Source organism: Branchiostoma lanceolatum, chromosome 15 (genome assembly GCF_035083965.1).
Source record: "Branchiostoma lanceolatum isolate klBraLanc5 chromosome 15, klBraLanc5.hap2, whole genome shotgun sequence".
NCBI lineage: Eukaryota > Metazoa > Chordata > Leptocardii > Amphioxiformes > Branchiostomatidae > Branchiostoma > Branchiostoma lanceolatum.
In genome coordinates this window covers 3,903,119-3,925,269 of record NC_089736.1, presented here as the reverse complement: position 1 = coordinate 3,925,269, position 22,151 = coordinate 3,903,119, and the positions used below count along the sequence as shown (strand labels likewise).

Genomic DNA, 22,151 nt, shown 5'->3' with positions numbered 1-22,151 from the left:
ATGGGACCCGGGATCGAATCCCAGGGTGCCCAGAGACATGTCCGAACTTGCGCCCAGACGTTGTGCCCTTGGAAAAGGCACTTTACACGCATTCCCCCCTCAGTTAGAGGGACAAGTCTCCAACGGCAGCTGTCTTCAACTGGCGGACGAGAGCAGCGCCAGGCGGGCTGGCGTTATCAAGGCGGACCTCGAGTGTAAGAGTCATCCGGCAGCTCGCTGCAAGCATCCCAACCAGAACCAGCACGTCTCCCTCGAATTGGTGCCGCTGGAGAAGGCGGATGCCCAAAGTGTGTGGGTCTCAGATTCGCAACCTGTCATCCACCTTAAACAAATTCACGCGAAGGCTACCGTGTCAATGCATTGACACGGTCACCATACTCGATCTGTATTTGTATTTGTACCATGTATCTGTACTATGTATCTGTACTATGTATCTGTACTATGTATCTGAATAAGAATAAAGATAATACGAGTGGTTGCCAGAACTTCCCGCCCCGGGGTGATCTCCTGCCCATTCTTGAACCACTGAGAACGCAGCATTCAACATACTCAGTTAGAGGCATAGTGTCCCTGTGTTCATGAATTGAAGTGGCTGGCCTATTTTGGAATTTTGCATTATATGGATAACAAATATATCATTTATAACGAATAAAAAAAATTATATAAAAACTTTGCCAGTTGAGCCCTACGGCTGTGTGTATATGTAACTGTTACACTACGGAATGACGCTACAGGTATTTTTGCTCGGATCTGTTCCCTTAGATTTGCTGTAGTATATCTAGAGTCACAACAAATGCTAACCTTGCACGTATTTCTACAAGGCATTCATTACTTTAACGTTAGAGGTATGCAGTCGGTAACGCTCCACTTTCTTTGTACATGCAATCAATCAATTTGTAATTCAATGCTGCAATTTGCTTGTGTGCAGCAGGTCCTTGGGTGAGATAGTGCTGCTTTTTCAGTGCTATTTTGCTAATGACGTTTTAACCAAACATATGAACATCCTATGACGTTACCTTGACGTCGCCCCCGCCAGGTTTCTCCCTGTTCAGCTCGACAGTTAGTTTTCCCTTCTCTTCCTCCTTCAGCACGCCGGCCTCCAGACCCTTCTTAATACCCACAGGCTCTGGAGCGGGAGACCATGCATATGTGAACTTCAACAGATGGTAAAACCAGTCAAGGCATTTATTATGATATGTGGAAAACTATGGCATTTTTCTTAAGGATCCTACCATCCCTATTCGTATTGAAATATGTTTCTGTGCTGGGATGGCATAGTTTCTTACAGTTCTAAAATTCTATGTAATGAAATAGAATGATTTCAATTTTGAGCAGGAAACTACACTTTGGAGAACTGTCTCTGTATCGTTTGATTTTTGCAAATCGGTAAGAAAAGGCGGAAATCTTTTATTTTTCATCGGGTGTTTCTTTTCAGAAAAAAATATGTCTAACATCAAATGAAGATGTCATCAGGCGTCATGCCGTCTTAACGTTGATCAGGTGCAACTATAGAAAACATATAGGGTCTTGTGATGACGTCTTACCGTTGACCACGAGTTGACTGGTCGCCTCTTTGTCCCCGAACACGCAGGTGATCTCGCCGTTGTCCTTGCCGTTGCAGTTTTTCACGATCAGTTTGCGTTTGTTGCCGTCGGCTACAACTTCGTACTTACCACGTGGCCTGTCAGGCTATGGAAACAGATGTACATTATAGATCCTTATTGCTGTTTAATAAATGCTTTTCAAAATGGGTACACCAGGAAGGACGTAACAAAGCCTTTGAACTGAAATCCTGTCTAGAGTCAGTAGTGTAGAGGCACATTTTTTTCCAATCGTGACAGTCTCCTGTCACATTATTTTCACCTCACATTCGGCCACTCTGCAAAATTCAAATAACTTCGGACACACACCAGGACAGACAAATACCTCTTTTTTTTACGGAGGTAAAGATGCGTTCTTACATCGACGTTCAGGAGCCACCTAATTTCAACCTTCAGTTTTAGCGAGTTTAACAGCGAATCATAATAATTATGTTAAAGATTGAACGAGGGTCATTACCTCGCAAAGACAATTACAATAATAAAGAAATCCTTACGTCGATAACTTTGCCGTTCAGGAGCCATTTGATTTCTGCCTTGGGTTTGGTGAGCTCCACAGCAAACGTGACGTCCTCCCCGTACTCACACTCAGCACCGTTCAGACTGGACGTGAAGCCGGCGGGGATTTCTGATAAACAAACAACACCAGATGCCATTTATTACAGAATCGTGTGAGACAGATATCGCTGTAAACCTATAACCGCCTGTACTACAATCTAGACGATGTACAAGAAAGATAATAATTCTTACAGCCAAAGCAATTTCGAGTATCCTGACTGTAGCTTGTAAAAACGCTACAGTGACACGGTTTTATGCAGGAAATTTGAGCGCGGCCTAAATTTGTCTTGTCCAATCTCATAGTTAAAAGCCACAATACAGCTTTTCTCAGGTTGATAGGTTCCTGAGAAAGTTACTTTGATACGTTCACCAACTGTACAACAATGACGCGTATGTGCAAAAAAAAGCACCCAATCGGAAATCAAGATACATCACAATCAGAGTACTTGTCATCCATAAAATCAAGTATGAGTCTCTCTACAGAACAACACACGAATAAGGGATAAGGAATATATCAATTGATCGCAAAGTATTGAGGCAAGGTTTCTAATACAACTGTTGATCTGCCGTAGACAGGTTTGTACAGGTGAAACACAAACACGTCTGCCCTGCTCCGACGTGCTCTAATTACAATGTTGACAGAAGGTAAGGTCTGGCAACGGGCGACGGTGGATCCCGTTACAGGATTATACCAAAAATGCCGCATGTTTAGCGCGCAGTGCGTCACCTGTGGGTGATATGTAGCCTGGATATTACGATCGTTGAATGAAACTCTTCTTATATGTTTCGTTAAGTCAACTACATGTATGCAAATGAACAAAAATGTACATAATTTAGATGTATGTCGTGAGGCTGCTGGGGCATTCTTTAGTCCTTCTTCGTGCAAATCAAACAACAACTGACGACAAAAGGTACACGACTACTTTGAAAGACTGCTTATCAATAGCAAACACTTTGTAAGTTTTTGATTGTCAATCTTCTGCTACAGCCGAACAACTTAGAAATTATCTGGATTAGCTTGGGCAAGGCTACCAACGATCGTCCAAAGCTGTATCGATTGACGTGTTTTGTTTGAACAAGAACAGTGCTAAACTGTGCTATCGCTTTACCTATATTGGGCAAGAATTTCAAACATGCAAAGTTAACAAAACTGCGATCATTGGATCAACATAACGGGATCTGTTGGGTAAAGGGTCATCTCAAGAGGGCACTCAAACAGGCATTGTTGTTTGCTGCAAGGTATTTGAAGTATTGGCGAAGAAGTTGTTAAAACAACAAATAGAAGTTATCTCCCTGTATAGTTGTCCCGCAATATACCAGACCTAAGACCTAGTATCTGCCACATATTTAGTGCTTACAACTGATTGAGCTCCACGTGACTTTCCTGAATATTGTGTTGGAAATGGTATGCATTTACTGACAAGTACGAGGATAATACAGGCAGTCAGGCAGTGTCTTATTGTACCATTTATCACTGCCATGCACAGGAGATAACCATATGATTATATGAATAACCTTACATACAATGAAGTACCCCTGACATTCTACTAGTACTAGTATCATGTCTCAAATATTTGCGTACACTTTTTATCATGACTTCAGTCCTGTCTCCACATACAGGTTTAGAAGATCCATTGTTTACATCAACAAACAGAACCACTTTGTTTAGCAGCTTTGCTCCTTTTCTCTTTTAGTAGACTATAGTAAGAAGTAAAGGTCACAAAGATATCATCAAGAGACTCAAATCTCACCTGTGTCTCCCCCCTCCTCTAGAGGATCCTCCTTAGTTTCCTCTGACGCTGCCTGTCCCATAGTTTGTTCACATTTTTGCCCAAGAGACCGACAACAACTCTGCTGGGGTGTACGTGTACTGCCCCAGACACCCAAGGTGCCTACTTACAGTGTTTGCTCCCGTGCACGGACCAGTGCAAGTGAGACAGGTCAGATATGTGGTCACTGGATTACGGATGACCCGGAAGTACTGTCACACTACAAGTCGGTTGTTTTGATTGTTTCGTCATAAAATACCGTGATCAAGGAATCCTCCTCCAGTTCATTCTAGTGGCACTGAAGAAGACTGTTGAATGTTACTCATATCGTCTGGAAATTATCTACAAATCTTATCCAGTTGTAGAGATCAAGTTGTCTTTAGATAATGCTAACCTGTATGTCTAACATACCGTAATCTAGTTTCTTTTGGTGTAGTGTAAGTTAAAATGACTTGCATGTTTTATGATTTAGTTATGATAGTACAAAGAAGCTCATTCGGTCGCCAATTGTACCCAGCGACTCAAAAGATCATTCATCCAAGTTGTAAAAATGTCTCCATGGACAAAAACAGATTGCTGAAGTGCGTAAATTACATTGACTTGTTTGGTTACTCTCGGCTATACTTCGAGCCTATATCAACATCATATGAACACAATATAAACACATGTATTACTAAACTGCCTCGCGGACGCCAATACACTAAGAACAAAGAAGCTTGGTTAAGAATTTCAAATCATTTGAAGGCGAGAAGAACTGTGAATTCGTTTTTAATGAATCATAGGAAGTTACTAAAAGAAAATGCGTTAAACGAAAGCTATAGAATCTATTTCTTTTAATACAAATGTTTGTCACAGGTCGACCTGACATGCTTGTGTGTCTCGAGTTCTAGGACGTTTGGAACACTAAACCCTTTTAACAACACACTTGAGTACCTGGCCGTGTTCCGCCTTTGTTATGCACCGTGTCGGACAGGTTAAAGACAGGTAACTCACACCTGTTTCCGACAGGTTAAGGAGCTGTCACATATGTGTCTTACTTTTTCTCTACATACGTGAATTCAATTTGGAAACTAACTGTGCAATTCCACTTAGCGCAGTTTAAGTCATAGTCCTTTAGACTGACTGACACAGATCTAAATTTCTCGGCATACAGTTATTAGCGAGGCTTTACAAAGCCGACCATTGAGAAGGTTTTACGGTAATCTTTTCGTTAACAAGGTGACAAGGTTGGCTAATGCCTGGTTAAGGTTGTCGACTTTATGTGTAGCTAAACGTTACGAGTTTGAATCCTTGGAAGGTGCTAATATAGTGCCCTTGGGAAAGCACTTTACACCTAAGGTAAAAATGAGTACCTGGTTCCACCACACTTATTGAAAAGGGCAGCACTCCGTCCCAGTATGGGTTGATTAAATGTTACAAAACTGGTGTGTTTAGCCGAAGGGGACGTTTACCGGTTGTGTGAAACAGATAAGCAAACAAGATAGCGAAATTTTGTGCGACACATCCACGACTGTCCCAAGAATGCCTCCAAGTTGCTGCTATAAACTTGTAGTTTGACACACACAGACCTTCCCTTTGCAGGTAATCGACAGCTGTGATGACTACGGTTTACGGCCATGTGAGGGATACAATTTGAAGGTTTATATCCTGCAGTGACATTGCTATCCGCTAGGTTGTAATGTTGACAATAGTATGCGTCATGGCAAAGACTGGGCGGCGATGTTTTATTTGGCTGTTTGTCCTGTCGTCTGTTCTGTTTGTTCTCTTTCACACTGATGAAAGGACGGCAAAGAGGCGTTTTGAATACATTCTTACAGAATGGCACACCTTATTGCAAGTGTGTGTTGGGGATGGGGGTTAAGGTGTTATCTGATATAATATAAGTCCACATTTCTCGCTTTATAAAACATTAAAGCTTTTGTAAAAAGAGTCCAATAGAGAAAAGTGTACAATGCAATGTTTGGTACTTTGCTGTAGTAACAAGCATGTCCGATCTTCCCACGAGGTTTACGCCTGGCGTTTTGAGCCAAAACCATTCCATACATGAACACGAACACGTAGTGAACGGTTGTATGCAAACTGTACTGATATTTTTCTACCCTCTACATACTCCTGACAGACAGAGTTTAAAGTGTGTCCTTCTTTAGCTTTAGACGGGTAAATTTGTATTGTATTTACAATCCTTCAGCTCGACTAGTGTTTGCAGACTCAAAAAGGGAACCTCCCAATTCTGATCTTAAGCACGTAGGTAATAAAAGTGGACGTGACTGATGGCTGCTGACTATCACGTGTCGTCTCGCGTACTGTACCTAGGCGTACATGACTATGTGTTCTACCAATGTTGTAGGACAGGAAAAGACTTTGTAGTACAAGTCTGTCAGTTCAAATGCCCAACTATTCAAATATTTATACGACTGGTTGTGTGCCGCTAAGGTGATCTGTATGTAGGGATATCATGCGAAAACAATTATCATTTGCTGTATTCAACATTTAGGTTGAATGAGAAAATCTTGAATGGATGCTAGAGTGGTTGTATATTGCGTCTAATTCAATTCGAGCAGTAGAAGCACCTTTTTACCTATACGTATATTTCATTTAGCATTTGGCCCCTCCCCTTTGCACACATCACAATCATCCCATTTTTCTGACCTTTAACATTGACGTTGGCTTTAGAGGCTACTCATGTAGACATGTTGGATGTTACGTCTCATTCAAGGGCAAGTACTGGGACAGTACCTTCTTTCCTGTATGTACTTTTCCTGTATGTACCATTTGCCATTTGCCCCCCTCCCATTACATACATCACAACTATGATAAATAAACTCCAATCCTACTGACCTTTAACATTGACGTTAGCGCTCGAGGTTCCTCCGGTAGACTTGACAGAATACTCCCCGGTGTCCTTGGGTTCAGCGTCTAAGAAGATCAGCTTGTGTGTCTTCCCGTCAGCCACGACCTTGATGTTTGCTAGGTCCTTGTCGGAGAGCGGCTTCCCGTTCTTGAGCCACTGCACCTGGGCTCCGTCTTTGTGAACTTCGCACGCCAATTCAGCCTTGTCACCCTCAGTCACCTTTACAGGCTGCAGCTCTTTGGTAATCTTCACGGGCTCGTCTGGAATAAGATTCGCAGGGACAGTTTATCAGTTGTGTACTGAAAATTAGTCTATAGTCATTGATATGTAAACAAGAAGTCAACACATGTGTGCTTAAGACCGGCTCAACATTTGTTGTGACCACTACCACTATTTAGGGCAGCATAATTTTTCATGGGCCATTATTTTATAAAAAGAGATACAGGGATCGCTGAATGAGTAGAGAAGCTCAACCAAGATATTGATAGCTTGATAAATGTAGAATGTAGAGAGAATGCAAAATTTCCCACTAATCACGCCACAATGCGAGCTTCTTAGGAATTGCATCAGGAAGATGTACCAGCTCCATGTAGTCATGGCAAAGACGCTGACTTAAAACGAAATCTTTAAGACAAAATTCTAAATCTTTCTACGTCCTCGATTTAGATTCCAATCTAACCTGTAACATTGATCTTGCAGTTGGATTTTCCGTCTTTAGTGACCAGCGTGTACTCCCCAGCGTCGTCCTTCCCTGGGTTCTTGATCACCAGTTTCCTCTTCTTCCCGTCAGCGACGATCTGAAAATGATTGCAAGATGGTCTCATGATAAGGGTTTGTAGACTTAGAATCAGAGAGGTTCTGGGTTCGAAAATATAGACAAGCCCTAGAGAGCCCCAATGTCTTACTTCCTCATTCGAGTCAGCTAAAAATGAGTACCTAGCATCGGCTAGAGACGTCTTCTCGAATGGGACGAAAAGTCGGAGGTCCCGTGCTTGATGAGAACGACACATTGAACATGTCAAAGATGCCACCACACTTATCGAAAAGATTCCATCCCGGTGTGTTTGACTGAATCAAACGTTACAGTCCGGTATTATGCAGCTTGTACTTTCTGTATATTCTGGTGTGTTACGCCTAAGGGTGATTTACCGGTTATGAGAAACAAACAAATAAACAACCATCAATCAGGCAAGCAAAAAAAAAAAACAACCTGGAGCTTCCCACTGTCCAGCAGGTTCTTCGGGATGGGCTTCCCGTTCTTCAACCACGTGACCTCCCCGTCATCCTCCGACACTTCCGCTTCCAGCGCAGCTTCCGGTGAGTTCTCTACCACGTCCGCATCCCGTAATCCGGACACGATGTTCACAGGACGGTCTGGGGTAGAGGGTTTACATATCAGTCCTCAACAGTAGGAACACAAACTAAACTCCATATGGTAATGTTTAGGCTCCGCCTCTGTGGCGTCGACAATATACCTGCAAGGCTTAAGATTGTAATTCGGCAGAATCACTGATTCTGCCAGTAGAGATATAAAGATATCAGGGTCTGCAAATCTAAAAAACTTCGCTTAAAAGACAGAACTTTTCAACTATAGCTATCGTATTTGTACACCAGGAAGCCGCTCACGCAAAGAAGCTGTGCTTCAGGAGAATTCAATGCCATCCACAGCAAACACATTCGTTCGCTTTAGGGCTTGCTACAAACGTACCGTACGTTCTTAATCCAAACCACGCAAACGCAGTACGCATGCTGGAAAACGTCTACGAGCTTTTACTACAATTGCCATTCTGCCATTGCAACTATAGTTGAAAGGCTTGCGGCAGGCGCTACACTAAGAAGCTGCACTACACTTGAGCATTAGCGAAGCAGCCGCGGCAAATACACCACTGATAACAATTGCACTCGCACACTTAGGCATGCTAGCCTATTTTCTACATCCAAGCAACTCAAGAGTACAGCGCATGCTGTAAATTAAAGCAGCTAAGAGCTTTTACTGCAATTGCCAGTCATTCAGTCATTGTAGCTATCTGGTATTGGTATTTCATTCTTACCATCACATCGACCAAGCGTTGCATTAACAAACTGCAATGCGAGATGCACCACTGATACATAACTATGCTATGACACACCTGCCAGCATCCCTTCTATATCCAAACCACGCCAAAGCACCGCGCATGCTGTTAGCCATTTACTAGGCTTCACACCAACGCATAGGCGAGGCATCCGCGGCAAACGCAGCACAAACCTGCGACGTTCAGTTTACAGGAGGATTTCCCGTCGTTGGTCACCAGTGTGTACTCGCCGCCGTCATCTTTGTCCAGATCCTTCAGCTTCAGTTTCCTCTTGTTGCCGTCTGTGACGATCTGGATCTTCCCGCTGTCGAACAGTTCTTGGGGAATCGGTTTCCCGTTCTTCAACCACGTCACGGCGCCGTCAGCCTCCGACACTTCCGCTTCCAACGTCACTTCCGGATCCTTGTCCATGGCCTTGACATCTTTCAGCCCGGACTTGATTTTGACGGGGCGGTCTGAACGGATTGTGTGTGTAAGGAAGGAACACATGTCAGATGCACATGTCTCCAAAGCCAACAGACACTCTGGTGAGGGTGCCATGTATCATGCAAACTATTTTCTGTTGAGTGTTGGAGATGTCAATCAATATTAGTAATACTTATCAAGTGAAACATCAACGAAAAAAAATAATCAGGATTAAAACAAGGGAAGAAAACATCTAGAACATCTAGACAATGTGAGGTGCACGCATGTAGCAACCACAACATCTTAGAGAAAATGGGACACTTTCTGTCGCATTTGACCATCGCTGGGACAAGTGTTGGTGCAGCAGGCAGGCTACTGTGGCACAACTCTCACAGCAAAGGTGGTTGCTGTACACTCGTCAAAACCACTCTACCGTCGGATACAATATTTGAATGTCGTTACGTTGTTCTGTAAACGTGTAAGTTATGTAAACGAGTCAAACATTAGAATGTTGCATTTGTTGGGCAGTAGTGTCCGTATCGTTGCGCCGTATGTCATGGATGTTCTATCTTTAATATTACGCGTCAGAACAAGAACCTTTGCTATTAATTAAAGGACGTAACTTTTACAGGCTCACAAATCTAAACATAGTTCGTTTATAGATATTTGTACAAGTTGACTAGTATTACAGCGTACTGTTAATGCACATAACTACTGATTAGTTCTATGTTTGTTTTTCTTAATTAAAGCTGTAAACTATTTGACTACTAGCTTCAAGCAGACGTTGCAAAATGAGTGGACCGTTAAAAGATTAAAATTCAAGACGTTGTTGACGTCGGGTTAACGCTTGAGTAAGTAACACACTTGGTAGCGTCAGCGTCAGTCGGAGAAGTCTTGATGTCGTCATAGCTGTCTCAAGAACTAACCTTCCACCCCCAACTTGCAGGAAGACGTTCCATCGTTCGTCTTTAAGGTGTATTCTCCGGCGTCGTCTTTCCCAAGGTCTTTGATTTTCAGCTTTCTCTTCTTGTCGTCAGCGATGATTTGAACTTTGCCGCTGTCCAAAAGCTCTTTTGGAATCGGCTTTCCGTCCTTGAGCCACGTGACTTCGCCGTCATCCTCCGACACTTCCGCCTCCAACGTCACTTCCGGATCCTTGTCCAAGGCTTTGACGTCCTTCAACTTGGATTTAATTTTGACAGGGCGGTCTGACGGAATGTGCGGGTAAAGGAAGAATAAACGTCAAATTTAAACCCATTGACTTTCTAAATGCCACGCGATACTAAGTACTCAAAATTCGCAATGGCAATTATAAAATCTTAGAGAGAGAGACCCTAGATGACTTTTGAAATGGTGTGCGTGTGAAGATGTCGTACAATTTGCAAATTTCTATCCCCCGCGCACTTATTGATATCTTAACATCGTTTAATCATTTCTATCCGTATCTAGAACATCTATAAGTGGTGCAGCACACTTGTAAATCACTAATCCCTACGCCACAATCAACGCACAGGTCAACTGGTTGTTGTATACTCTTCAAAACCACTCTACCGTTATACATAGAGTTTAGGTGTCATTTTGCTGCCAACCAGTAAGTTATATAAACGGGTCATGCGTTATATAACATTGCCCTTGTTGGGCAGTAGTGTCAGTGTCATTGCGTTCATGTTATGTTCGCCAGTGTCACAACACATCAGACTCTTAGGGATAAAGGTTTACAGCGCTGTTGCCTACGCTTAGTTTGGTTAGATATTTGTATTCCATGTGTTTGAATAAAAGGAAACTAACCGTATATTAGAAATGTAGATTAACGCTTATGAATTTATTTCATCAGTGTACTACTAATGCACAGAAACTATCAATTATGGCTGTGTTTTGCTTATTGAACTCCCTCCGTTCTTAGCTACGAACTGACGTTAAAAAGATGGCGATCCGTTAAAGAAATTGTAGCATTAGAGGTTGTTGAAAGCCAGCATGTAAACGCTTGAGTGAGTCAAGCACTTGGACGAGTCAGCGTCAGCGGGGGAGGGGGAGGGGGGTGGGTCCTGATGGCGTGATAGCCGTCTCAAGAACTAACCTTCCACCCCAAGCTTGCAAGAAGACGTTCCATCGTTCGTCTTCAAGGTGTATTCTCCAGCGTCGTCTTTCCCAAGGTCTTTGATTTTCAGCTTTCTCTTCTTGCCGTCAGCAATGATTTGAACTTTGCCGCTGTCCAAAAGTTCTTTTGGGATCGGCTTCCCGTCCTTAAGCCACGTGACTTCGCCGTCATCCTCTGACACCTCGGCCTCTAACGTCACTTCCGGATCCTTGTCCAAGGCTTTGACGTCCTTCAATTTGGACTTAATTTTGACAGGGCGGTCTGATGGATTGTGCGAGTAAAGAAAGAAACAAATACAATTCAAGCCCACTGACCTTCCTAAAAAAAGTACCTTCCTAAAGCCACACCATACTCCAAATTCTCCATATCTTTACATTGGTAATAACTTTAGTAAAGGGTGAACGGAATAAAGAATAAAAATACAGTGACATGAAATGTAAGCAATATGACCTGATGATGGCAATCATAATATCTGTGGGACAGACCCTAGAGGATTTGTGAAAAAGGTGTCTGAGAAGACTGGTTGTTGCGCCCTTGTTAAAACATCTCTACAGTCTTACACAGTGTTTAAGTGTCTTTTTACTATAAACTAATAAGGTATGCAAATGGTCCATACGTTAGAGGGTTGCCTTTGGAGGGCAGTAGTGTCAATTTCATCGCGTTGTATTTCATGTTCGTTTGTCCCTTTAGCTCGACGCATCAGATCATTTATGGATAATATTCTATAGCTGTTGCCTCACTAGTCTACACTTAGTTTGCTGAGATATCTGTGCCATATCTATTTCATCATCGTACATGCACAGACACTACCTATTGTTGCTGCCAACTTTGCTTGTTGCCAAGGTCTCACTTTTCAGCTACAAACTGACGTTGAAAACTAAAGCCAGCCGTTTTAAAAATTGTAGCGTTAGAAGTTGTTGAAGGCGAGGGTTGAAGGTAAATGCTTAAGAAGTCAAGCACTTGGTTGTGCCAGCTTCAGCCGGGGGTTTCCTGAACTAACCTTCCACCCCAAGCTTGCAAGAAGACGTTCCATCGTTCGTCTTTAAGGTGTATTCTCCAGCGTCGTCTTTTCCAAGGTCTTTGATTTTTAGCTTTCTCTTCTTGCCGTCAGCGATGATTTGAACTTTGCCGCTGTCCAGAAGCTCTTTTGGGATCGGCTTTCCGTCCTTAAGCCACGTGACTTCGCCGTCATCCTCTGACACTTCCGCCTCCAACGTCACTTCCGGATCCTTGTCCAAGGCTTTGACGTCCTTCAACTTGGATTTAATTTTGACAGGGCGGTCTGATGGATTGTGCGTGCAAGGGAAGAGTAAACGTCAAATTCAAACCCAACTGACTTTCCCAAAGCCACGCGATACTCAAAATTTGCCCAATTTCTACAATGGTAATACTTTTAGTTAAAAGTGTAGAAGAAATAAAGACAAAAGATACATCAAAACATGAACAGTAAACAATATGACCCGTCGATGGCAATCACAATACCTTGGGACAGACCCTAGATGATTGTGGAAATAAGTGTGTGTGAAGATTTGATGTTGTGCACTCATCAAAACAACTCTACAGTCTTAGACAGTGTTTAAGTGTCAATTTGCTGAGTGTATACTAATAAGTTATGCAAACGTGTCATACGTTAGAAGGTTGTTTGTTGGGCATTAGTGTAAATATCATTGCGTTTTATGCTATATATGTTCGTTTGTGTCTTTGATAATTTCGACGCATCTTAACACATGACACTTAATGACTAACTTTTGCAGCTGTTGCTTCACTAATCTACGATTACTTTTTTTAGATATCTGTGCAGTATGTCTTCCATCAGCGTACTGTGAATACACAATTACTACCGATCATGGCTGCGTTTTGCTTATTGAAAGCTTTCAGTTATAATCAACCCCAAATTGGCATTGAAAACTAAGGCCAGCTGTTTAGAATTGTAGCATTAGAAGTTGTTGAAGGCGAAGAGGTAAATGCTTGAATGAGTCAAGCACTTGGTCGGTTCAGCGTCAGCCGGAAGGTACCTGATGTCGTCATAGCCGTCTCAAGAACTAACCTTCCACTCCCAACTTGCAGGAAGACGTTCCATCGTTCGTCTTTAAGGTGTATTCTCCAGCGTCGTCTTTTCCAAGGTCTTTGATTTTCAGCTTTCTCTTCTTGCCGTCAGCGATGATTTGAACTTTGCCGCTGTCTAAAAGCTCTTTAGGGATCGGCTTTCCGTCCTTAAGCCACGTGACTTCGCCGTCATTCTCTGACACTTCCGCCTCCAACGTCACTTCTGGATCCTTGTCCAAGGCTTTGACGTCCTTCAATTTGGACTTAATTTTGACAGGGCGGTCTGATGGATTGTGTGGATAAAGGAAAAAATGAAGCCAAATATAAAGCCAACTGACTTTCTAAAAGCCACGCGATACTCTAAATTCGCTGTAATACCTTTCATAAAGGGTGGACAAAATAAAGTGAAACAGTGACACAGTGAAACATGAAAAGTAAGCCATCGACCTGTCAATGGCAATTATAACATCTTAGAGAAAAACTCTAGATAATTTTTGAAAGAGGCCTAGATGTGTATGAATATATTCGTACCTTTCTTGTGTCTCGTGCTATGTTTGGTCAATTCTTCATTTCTGACGCCTCTGAGAAAAACGCCATTTTCTATCCTCGATGCACTTTACGTCATCTTCATTTTTTTTATCGTTCTATCTTTATCTAGAACACTTATGAGTGGTGCAGCACACTAGCAGGTTACTGTGCTCTGCACCACAACACAACACACAAAGCACAATTGGTTGTTGTGCACTCGTAAAAACTACACTACAGTCTTACTCAGTGTTTAAGATAGTGTTAGAGGTTGTTCAAAGTGAGCCTGAAAAAGCTTGAGTGAGTCAAACACTTGGTAGTCAGTGTCAGTCGGAGAAGGCTTGATGTCGTCATTGTTGTCTCAAGAACTAACCTTCCACCCCCAACTTGCAGGAAGACGTTCCATCGTTCGTCTTTAAGGTGTATTCCCCAGCGTCGTCTTTCCCGAGGTTTTTTATTTTCAGCTTTCTCTTCTTGCCGTCAGCGATGATTTGAACTTTGCCGCTGTCTAAAAGCTCTTTTGGGATCGGCTTTCCGTCCTTAAGCCACGTGACTTCGCCGTCATCCTCCGACACTTCCGCCTCCAACGTCACTTCCGGATCCTTGTCCAAGGCTTTGACGTCTTTCAGCTTGGACTTAATTTTGACAGGGCGGTCTAGACAAGATGTACGTAAAGAGGAAAGACATTCAATGTACATGAAACGATTTCTAACTATATAAAACCGATTGCATTATACCGATGACTACTATATGCCTATGGGAGTCTGGATGACGTCAAATTCATCAAATTATTGTCCACCATTTTATATACATTTCTTATAAAGGGTGATTTTCCGTTTATCCAAACACATGGAATAGATTTTGTATGGTTGGAGTTTACTCTGAAAAAAATATGTATTAATAGCAACCTATTTCAATAGCATCATTCTTTTGTGCATTGAAGGATAAACGACTAGCACCCACTTTAGTGAATGATTGCAAGCAATGCATACACGCTTTATCTAGTCCTGTAATCAAGCTTGCTTTTGAGTAGGGGATGGCTGTCGTTGCTTGTCAAGAAAATTATGGGAATGGTTCTGTAGGAAACCTCCGTCTGAGTGACGCTCGGCAATCTTGAAGCCTCCTGCATTTAGAAAGTTACTAGTATTAGTAAACAGCGGCACTCACATGAGACTGAATCCAAAGTCCTTGTCTGGCGAATATGTCTACCCATGAGTGAACATCGCAACACAGAGTGCATCTTTCTAACTCAGAGATACTACTGTAACATCTCTGGACGTCCTCGAGTGCCGGGTGAAAAACACGTCAGGTTGTTTGCAAATGTGTTGTTAAGTCACTATAAACTCCAAAGCGCCAGAGTCAGTCCGTCCTTCTTGTAAAGTGGTTAGAATAAATGCCGATCCGGTGAAGATGGAGCAAATGAAGCAGCTATTGGCAGAATGATGAGCAGTAAAAGCTGATGAGTTCCCTCCAATGTCTCCCCACAAACCTTGTACGCCCAGATTGCATGAAGACGTCCCGACGTTGGTTTTAAGCGTGTACTCTCCTGCGTCGTCCTTTCCCAGATCTTTGATCTTCAGTTTTCGTTTCTTCCCATCTGCAATGATCTGGATCTTTCCGCTATCCAGGAGCTTCTTGGGGATTGGCTTTCCGTCTTTGAGCCACGTGACTTCGCCGTCATTCTCCGAGACTTCCGCGTCCAACGTCACTTCCGGATCCTTGTTCAACGCGTTCACGTCTTTGAGTTTTGAGGTGATGCCAATTTTTCTGTCTAATGAAGAACCAACGATAGAAGTTTTACATACAGTCCACATGCCATGTTTCATTTTCATAGTGGATGACTCCTTCACCCTTATCTTTACTGTTTTGTGTCATATTTTCAAACAGCTGGGTACCCCAATTTGACTCAAACCAAACCAAACCAACCGAACCAAATGTTCTTTGGGTCGGGGGGCTTGAGCGAAACAAAGCAAGTAATTTGATACAAATATGAAGACATTAAAACAACTGTTGCTGCAAAAAAAGGCAAACACATGTACACATTCTATCTTATCTTATTGTAGGTAGACAACACTGCCCTTTTGTTACATATAATTGGACAGTTAATATGAACACTTTATATATTCAGTTTCTACTGTGAGTCTAAGACATTACAATGGTGTAAGATATTAATATCAAACGAAGATTTAGTATTTGCTCATTTATAACTTGAATTACCAAAATTGAAATGTTATCAAACCTGACCAGTTGTACTAAATACCAGTAGTGGTAGATGGGTGAACTACTTTGGTTAGGTTGGTAACAAAAGGAAAGATATTAGAGTAGTTTGGCTCCAGATGTGAGTGTTGCACTTCAACGCGTTCAGTCTTGTAAGGGGTGTGGTTTATATGTTCGTCTTTCGTACAAACCTTCCACATCCAGGTTGCATTTAGACGTCCCGTCATTGGTTTTTAAGGTGAACTCCCCGGCGTCGTCTTTGCCCAAGTCTTTGATCTTCAGTTTCCTCTTCTTCCCGTCGGCAATGATCTGGAACTTCCCGCTCTTGAGGAGGTCCTCGGGGATCGGTTTCCCGTTCCTCAGCCACGTGACCTCTCCATCTGGTTCAGAGACTTCGGCTTCCAACGTCACTTCCGGGTCTTTGTCGGTGGCTTTCACGTTTTTCAACCCAGCCTTAATCTTAATAAGGCGATCTGAAGGGAGAGTGCATTTTCAATGGTAAAATAATGGTCAATTCAATTGGCTCCTCAATTCGACACCCTTGCTAGCCCTTTAAAGGAAGACCATTTGCTATTCCAAGAGTATTTACCATAAGGTCAGTTTACATAGTTTTCAATATTCTGATAGTTGGGAGAAAGGCAACCAAGAGACACTGTGTGTGTGCGTGTTTGTGTGAATATGTGCGTGTGTGTTAAGGCTATAGGATTCTTACACATTAGTTTAACTTATTCAATTTTTTCTCTAATTGCATTACTCTATCAAAAAATTGGAATTGAAACAAACATATTCCTTGTCATACGTTGTATTGTATTCTACAACTGGCAATGGTTTGGATAAGCTACTTGTGTTCTTCGGGGTAGATACTTTGTTGCGTTAACATAAGAAACATTTGCTGAAGCCTCTTGCAGCTTAGCATCAAATGTTATTTGTATGAAAAAAATTGAACGATACATGGGCGCTGTATCGAAAAATTATAAAGCTGACGGCCGGCAAAATTCACGAAAAGCCGAAGAAAGCTCGCGCCAATCATGCGGTCTGACGTTCACCCTGCTCAGGAAGGAAGATAAAGTATCACGAAAAGTAGAAAAAGGTGAAAGCAAAGTTTTGTTAAAAGTTAAGAAATATAGAAATACTTAAAACATGCATGACTTAGGAATGAAAAAAAGTAAAATAATAGTCTGAAAGTGAACAATGGATACTGAAGTGCATTGAAGATGGTTTGTCTGGAGGCATGGTGTTTTTCAATATAAAATGAGACTCACGCGGAGATAAGTTGAGTTAGATAAAGGTACTAATGGTTGTCCTGTAGAAATAAGGCATCTATTTGATAGTGGTAGTGTGGAAAGAAAAGAAAAGAATAGATCCAGTCAAAATGAATGGAAGAAGATGTTGATAATGAAAGTTAGAAGTAGATGGTAAAAAATGTTGACGAAGAAAGTTAGAAGTAGATGGTAGAAAATGTTGATGAAGAAGATTAGAAGTAGATGGTAGAAAATGTTGACGAAGAAGGATGGAAGTAGATGGTAGAAAATGTTGACGAAGAAGGATGGAAGTAGATGCTGCAGGATGACCGACTCTAGACCACAGACCTGAGATGTCCAGCTTGCACTTGGACTCCCCGGAGTTTGTCACCAGTGTAAACTCTCCGCAGTACGCCTTCTCCAAGTCCTTGATCTTCAGCTTCCGCTTCCGGCCGTCTGTGATGATCTGGAAGCGTCCGCTGGACAGAAGGTCCGCCGGGATGGCTTGGCCGTTCCAAAGCCACGTCACCTCCCCGTCTGGGATGGAAATCTCCGCCTCAAGGAACACCTCTGGGTCCTTCTCGCGGGCACTAACGTCTCTCAGGCCAGACTTTATTTTCACAGGCCGGTCTAGACAGGTTTGGTAGATAATGAATAACACATTTCATATATATACACAGGCCGGTCTTGACGGGTTCGACAGATAATCAACAACATATTTCATACACATCCACAGAACAGTGGTTGACTATAATTTGTCGCGTGGATGGGTGAACTCAAATATACAGCCGCAATAAGCAGATCCATGAGTAAAATGGTGAATGTGGCTTGATAGACACAGGTAGGAAATGGTTGCTCCTTTTGAATAGCAAAATGTGTGCATTCCATTATAGAAGTTGTAGTAAGGTGCTCACTCATACTTGAATCTGAAGGTTGATACAAGCGCGCAATAGGCATGGTGTGACTCAATATAATATGAGACCCACACGTGAAAAAGGAGATTAGTTGAGTTAAAGTTACACGGTTGTCCTGTAAAAAAATGTATGTATGTTTGTGAATCTAAATGTATTGTTGCCGATTCTTTCCAAAGCTATTATTGCATATGGTACTAATGTATGCTCATAAGATGCTTATCATGACGGCACAGCAGCATGTAAATCGTGGTGCTTTAATATGTAAATCTGCTGCCCTCTTGAAATGCTTTTGTGGACCTGTTAACATGGAGTATTGCTCCATGAAGACAAGCATACTGCATGTGGTGGCAATCTTGCAAAATGAGAAACGTTGTATTTAACAACAATACATTGCAAGCATTACAAACACAACAACTCAAAAGAGTCCAAGGAGTGTATACAGGTGACCATTCACATCTCTTATCTAATTAAATGTCGGTCAGATTTGTATACTACAAACAAGAAATGCTTTCTTTACAAAAAAAGCTGGTAGCACGCTTGCCCTGAGATCAAGTAGAATGTAAAAAACCTACACGCCTACACTGCCTACAGTTACAGTATTATTTTCCATTGATAATGCAGTAGAAAAAGATAGAAGGAATGTACATGCTGAACCAATAAATAGAAAATGAAATGTAAATCTTGCAAGATGAAAAAAGCTGTCTTTGACATTAATGATTTGCAGCTATATATATATATATATATATATATATATATATATATATATATATATATATATATATATATATATATATATATATATATATATATACAAGCTAGGTCTGAAAAAAATGTGCATGACCATTCGACGAAACACATACGGATTGCACAGTTGCCGCTGTACAGCTGCGATCTACATAAGGGTCGATGAAGTAGTCTTTATTCTCCAAAAGAGCTGATAGCTTCCTTGCCCTCAAATTGAATTGTATATATACAAATGTGTCAATATGCCTGCACTTACGACAGCTACATTACAATGGTCCCTTGATAATGTTGCCTATACTACATACAACATGCACTAGAAATAGATAGAAGGAATAACTGTACCAACCTGACACACTGACGTTACAGCTGGACTTCCCGTCCGGCGTCACCAATGTGTACTCCCCGGAATCGTCCCTCGAGACATTTGTGATCACCAGCTTTCGCTTCTTCTTCTCGGTGACCATCTTTATCTTGCCGCTGTCGAAGTGTGACTTGGGGATGGGTTTGCCGTTCCAGAGCCAGGACACCTCAGCGTCCAGTTCAGAGATGGTAGCTTCCAGGATCAGTTCTGGGTCCTTGTCCAGAGCACTGACGTCCTTCAGACCCTTCTCTATCTTGACGGGCTTTGCTGTGGAAACAAAATTTATGCGTATTAGTCCAACCGCATAGCTTAAAAATTGCACCAATTTGTCTAAAAGCACTACATTTTGTACAAGTGTACTTGCATATATTTTAAACATGCATAGATTGGGAGGCATCACTATTTTGCCCAGAAACAATTTTATGGCAATTTGCAGACCACAAGTGTTGAAGTCAAATGGCCTGGTCTCTCATGCTAATAATACAATATTGTTAGTATTATCTCTCTCTGTTATGGATACTCATGTTGTGTACCAGTGCATTTTTATGATGATTAGTCATCTGGCATGGACTTGCAATCAATCGAGTTATCATTGTTATTATTACCACCATCCTTTTATCACAATCATCGTCTTTGACATTGGTTGCAGTACTAGTCAATATTGTACTAAAATTTGTGATAGCACACAAAATATAAATTACGTATACACAAGGGATGACAAATACCTTCAATTGCAAGCTTGGCCGATGACTTGAACTTCTGTTTGATGCCGGCTTCGATGGTGTATTCACCCATGTCTTCCATGGTCAGACCGTTGATGATGAGGAACCTCTTCAGTCCTTCTTTCTGTAAACCAAAAGAAAGTCGAGAATCCCTTATGCAATATTCTTGGCTAATGCATAAGGAGGTTTATGGTTCTAAGTTCGTATGCGCAGCGAAATGATTTGAATTGTAGGTAATATGACGAAGAGTTGTAAACCTTTTTCAGTCAAGTTAACTTCAGTCGCAGAAAACGTCCGGTAAAGACTAAACCTAAGACTGGTAAAGACTTCTGGCATACCAAAGGAAAGTGGAAAATCTCTTTCATGCAACATTCTTGGCAAATGTATAAGGAGGTTCTAAGTTCGTATGCGCAGCGAAATAAATGGAATTGTGGGTAATATGTCAAAGGTGAAGACTTGTAAACAGCTGTTGTCTCGGCCATGTTTATACGTGCTGAATACGTGTTTTTCTATGTCTCACGCGCCTTCACCTTTGACGTATTGCCTACAATACATTTCACTGCGCATGCGTAATTAGAACCATAAACCTCCTTATCAGAGTGTTTTCTCGACATTAAGGGGGAAGTTTGTTTGTTTGTTGACAATGAACTAAGACGAGTTTTTTCGGTCAACTAAACTATAATCGCAGACCACTTCGCAACGGCCACGTGGCGCAATGGACTAGCGCACAGGACTTCTAGTTGGTTCAGCGATTCGGAGGTTGTGGGTTCGTGTCCCACCGTGGTCGAAGTATCTTTTAGCTACAACACTGTATTTCTCAAATAACGTGCTACTGAATTAAAGGCAGTGAAACAGTATAAAGATACAAACATAAAAAAAACATACGATAAAACAGTCCCACCGCATCAAACGTTATTTTTTCTTTCTGTTACTAAAACGTTGCTCTATGTAAAACTATACAAACCATTAGAATATAACAGACGTCAGGAACCGATGCAATAGCCTGAAACACGGAACTTGCCTTGATCTGATACCTGCCACCCATCTTGATCTCTACACCGTTCAGAAACCAGTGCACCTCCGTGTCCTCGGTAGACAGCTCGCACATGAACGTCACAGACTCCTTCAGGAAGGCCTTGCTGTCCTTCAGCTGCTGCTTAAAGTCGATGGGAGTTTCTGCAATCGAAGTAAGATGGCCAAGATTACATAAAATGGCCATTATTCCATTCTATCTTACTGATGAGATATCAAGTTAACACAAGTAGCACGGAAAATAGAATTTACAAAAAATGAAAGGAAACGAACAAGAAAAGTATGAAATTTGAGTTCGCATTTAAGATTCTTTCAGTCAGCAAGGTAGTGGATGCTACTTCAAACATCTCAACGTTCACCCAATTCTATCCAGTTGCTTGAGTAACTTTTGTATTGTGTATTCCACCGCCACCGTACCTTCTACAGTCATGGTGCACGAGGTTTTTCCGCCAGGCGCCTCGCAGGTGTACTCGGCAGTGTCGTCCCACATCAGGTTCTTGATGATCAGGATCCTTCTAGTGCCCTTCATGGTGCATTCGTACTTCGTCTTGTCCCTAGTGAGATTTATCTCTTTGCCGTTCTTGTACCTGATTTGTTGGAAATGAAAGTGAGTACGATTTACCAGATTCAACTCATCTCATCTATCTCATCTATTTCAACAAGGGGACCCGAGTTCGAACCCGGGCTGCCCCCAGACATGTCTGGACATGCACCCCGACGTTGTTCCCTCCGGAAAGGCACTTAACACGACTTTCCTCACTTCACTCAAGTGTAAATGAGTACCTAGCTCATCTAGAGTTAGGGACGTCCCGCGTATAGGACGTTAAATGGAGGTCCCGTGTTTGGGGAGGGCCAAACCCCGCGCACATAAAAAAACCACCACACCTTTCGAAAAAGAGTAGGGGCATGCCCGGTGTGAGATGGTCCAAAAACCTACAGTCCTATGACCGCACATGGGATCGCCCCTAGTGATAGCCTCCGGCCAGTTGGGCCACCCT

The 22,151-nt window shown here is 42.1% G+C and overlaps 2 protein-coding genes across 2 annotated transcripts in view; both read right to left on the bottom strand.

The window, feature by feature from the left end:
- The window catches only part of LOC136421052 (obscurin-like), a 41,252-nt gene extending 21,010 nt beyond the window's left edge, over positions 1-20,242 (bottom strand). The window contains exons 1-17 of the mRNA XM_066408196.1: positions 20,125-20,242; positions 19,385-19,666; positions 17,729-18,010; positions 16,331-16,612; positions 15,412-15,693; positions 14,296-14,577; positions 13,399-13,680; positions 12,352-12,633; positions 11,331-11,612; positions 10,180-10,461; positions 9,022-9,303; positions 7,987-8,150; positions 7,456-7,573; positions 6,764-7,036; positions 2,096-2,226; positions 1,545-1,689; positions 1,017-1,126 (exon numbers count right to left, since the gene is read on the bottom strand). Of these exons, the coding sequence (XP_066264293.1) occupies positions 1,017-1,126; positions 1,545-1,689; positions 2,096-2,226; positions 6,764-7,036; positions 7,456-7,573; positions 7,987-8,150; positions 9,022-9,303; positions 10,180-10,461; positions 11,331-11,612; positions 12,352-12,633; positions 13,399-13,680; positions 14,296-14,577; positions 15,412-15,693; positions 16,331-16,612; positions 17,729-18,010; positions 19,385-19,666; positions 20,125-20,203 (3,840 nt within the window). The 5' untranslated portion in view covers positions 20,204-20,242. The remainder of the gene's footprint in view (positions 1-1,016; positions 1,127-1,544; positions 1,690-2,095; positions 2,227-6,763; positions 7,037-7,455; positions 7,574-7,986; positions 8,151-9,021; positions 9,304-10,179; positions 10,462-11,330; positions 11,613-12,351; positions 12,634-13,398; positions 13,681-14,295; positions 14,578-15,411; positions 15,694-16,330; positions 16,613-17,728; positions 18,011-19,384; positions 19,667-20,124) is intronic.
- A 240-nt stretch (positions 20,243-20,482) lies between these two features.
- Positions 20,483-22,151, bottom strand: part of LOC136421051 (immunoglobulin superfamily member 22-like) — a 32,502-nt gene continuing 30,833 nt past the window's right edge. The window contains exons 17-19 of the mRNA XM_066408195.1: positions 21,571-21,740; positions 21,143-21,297; positions 20,483-20,494 (exon numbers count right to left, since the gene is read on the bottom strand). Of these exons, the coding sequence (XP_066264292.1) occupies positions 20,483-20,494; positions 21,143-21,297; positions 21,571-21,740 (337 nt within the window). The remainder of the gene's footprint in view (positions 20,495-21,142; positions 21,298-21,570; positions 21,741-22,151) is intronic.